The following is a 1330-nucleotide window of genomic DNA, read 5'->3' as shown; positions in this document are numbered from 1 at the left end:
GCCCGGTGGTGTGGCTTACAATAATACATGGACCGAGCTGCTCATAGCACATCAGTGGTCTTTCCTGATTGCATGTCATTCGAGAAATACTCTTCTTACTGACACCCAGGATGCTGAATGATTTTGCATTTGAATTAGTTCAGTCATTTTAAATATGACATAACGTCGCAACGCAATTTTTGCATTGATAACCAAACACTACAAAGTGTGAAGCAAAACCATGAGCACGGGACCAAAAAACCATTTAATAGCCGCGGATCTTTCCTACTTAGTGTAATTTTGCCTGCCACCTCCACTGAGCAGTTTTACTGTTTTAGTGCATTTCAGTGCTAGCCAGTGCTCTGTGACTAGTGCAATGGTAACGCCAATCACCACGCATGAAAAGAATTTTCCATAAAATTGGACCTGCTTATACAATTAACGTTACAAATATGCCTAAGGTAGACGATGTTATGCACAACTTCATTTATACCACCTTGTTCTTGACTTGATGAGCAAAAAATTAGCTGCTTCTACGAACGCCTAGTTTTGACTACTATGGGATTGATGTTGAAGAGTTGGGACCATTTTATTGGCTATCAAATTTAAGGTAGGATTTTAGGCGAATTTAAGCTTTTGATAAAAATGGAAAGCCACTTGATGACTATAATTGTTACTCGGTAACTAAAGTATCTTGGTTGAGTAGGTCGGGAGAAGTGGCCTGGATGTTATTCAGGCATATTTGCTATTCAAGATAATTGGATAGTAACCAAGCCAATATTTTCTGGACAAAATTAGTAAAGAAAGAAGAATTCTTCCCCTGAATTCTACTCAAAATCATTTTGTTGACAATGTCTTTGTGCAAATCTAAGTCTATTACCGAAATTGAATTAAACATGGAACATTAGGTATACCTGAACACAAGCTAGAAAACTTTGTCACAATTCTTACGTACTATTGCTACACTGGAAAGACTTGATCTAAACATAATTATTGTTGCGGCTGGAGATTACTTTCATTAGCAATTAAGCAGTAAAGTAATCAAATCTGAATTACAAATCAAGGCAAACCATACTTTGGAACGTGTGTGGAAGCGAAACTCCAAAAAAACCCTCTTGCCGTCCTGAGAGAAGATGTTTCCCAATGTCTGAGAGATCTATGCTTACACGGTGCCATTAAAGCAGGTATTATCTGTACGTTTTTTGAAAGCGTTTGATGTAGGGTACTGACGTCAAAATACGGAAAATCGCATAATAGTAAATAGCAATTTTGTTAGACAAATATACGTTAGAAGAGCCATTTGAATCTGACAAGCAATCAAAGGAGACTACTAATATGCTATGAGCAGCAC

At 37.5% G+C, this 1330-nt stretch overlaps 1 protein-coding gene across 1 annotated transcript in view; it reads right to left on the bottom strand. All coding sequences in view use genetic code 11, as the record gives it.

The window, feature by feature from the left end:
• Window positions 1–724: 724 nt before the first annotated feature.
• Window positions 725–1330, bottom strand: part of EGR_09543 (hypothetical protein) — a gene marked incomplete at both ends in the record, with an annotated part of 3406 nt that continues 2800 nt past the window's right edge. Inside the window, one exon of the mRNA XM_024498792.1 lies at window positions 725–852. Within this exon, the coding sequence (XP_024346799.1) occupies window positions 725–852 (128 nt within the window). The remainder of the gene's footprint in view (window positions 853–1330) is intronic.

The sequence above is a fragment of the Echinococcus granulosus genome, assembly GCF_000524195.1.
Source record: "Echinococcus granulosus chromosome Unknown EG_S00152, whole genome shotgun sequence".
Taxonomy (NCBI): domain Eukaryota; kingdom Metazoa; phylum Platyhelminthes; class Cestoda; order Cyclophyllidea; family Taeniidae; genus Echinococcus; species Echinococcus granulosus.
This window is presented reverse-complemented; position numbering and strand designations above follow the sequence as displayed.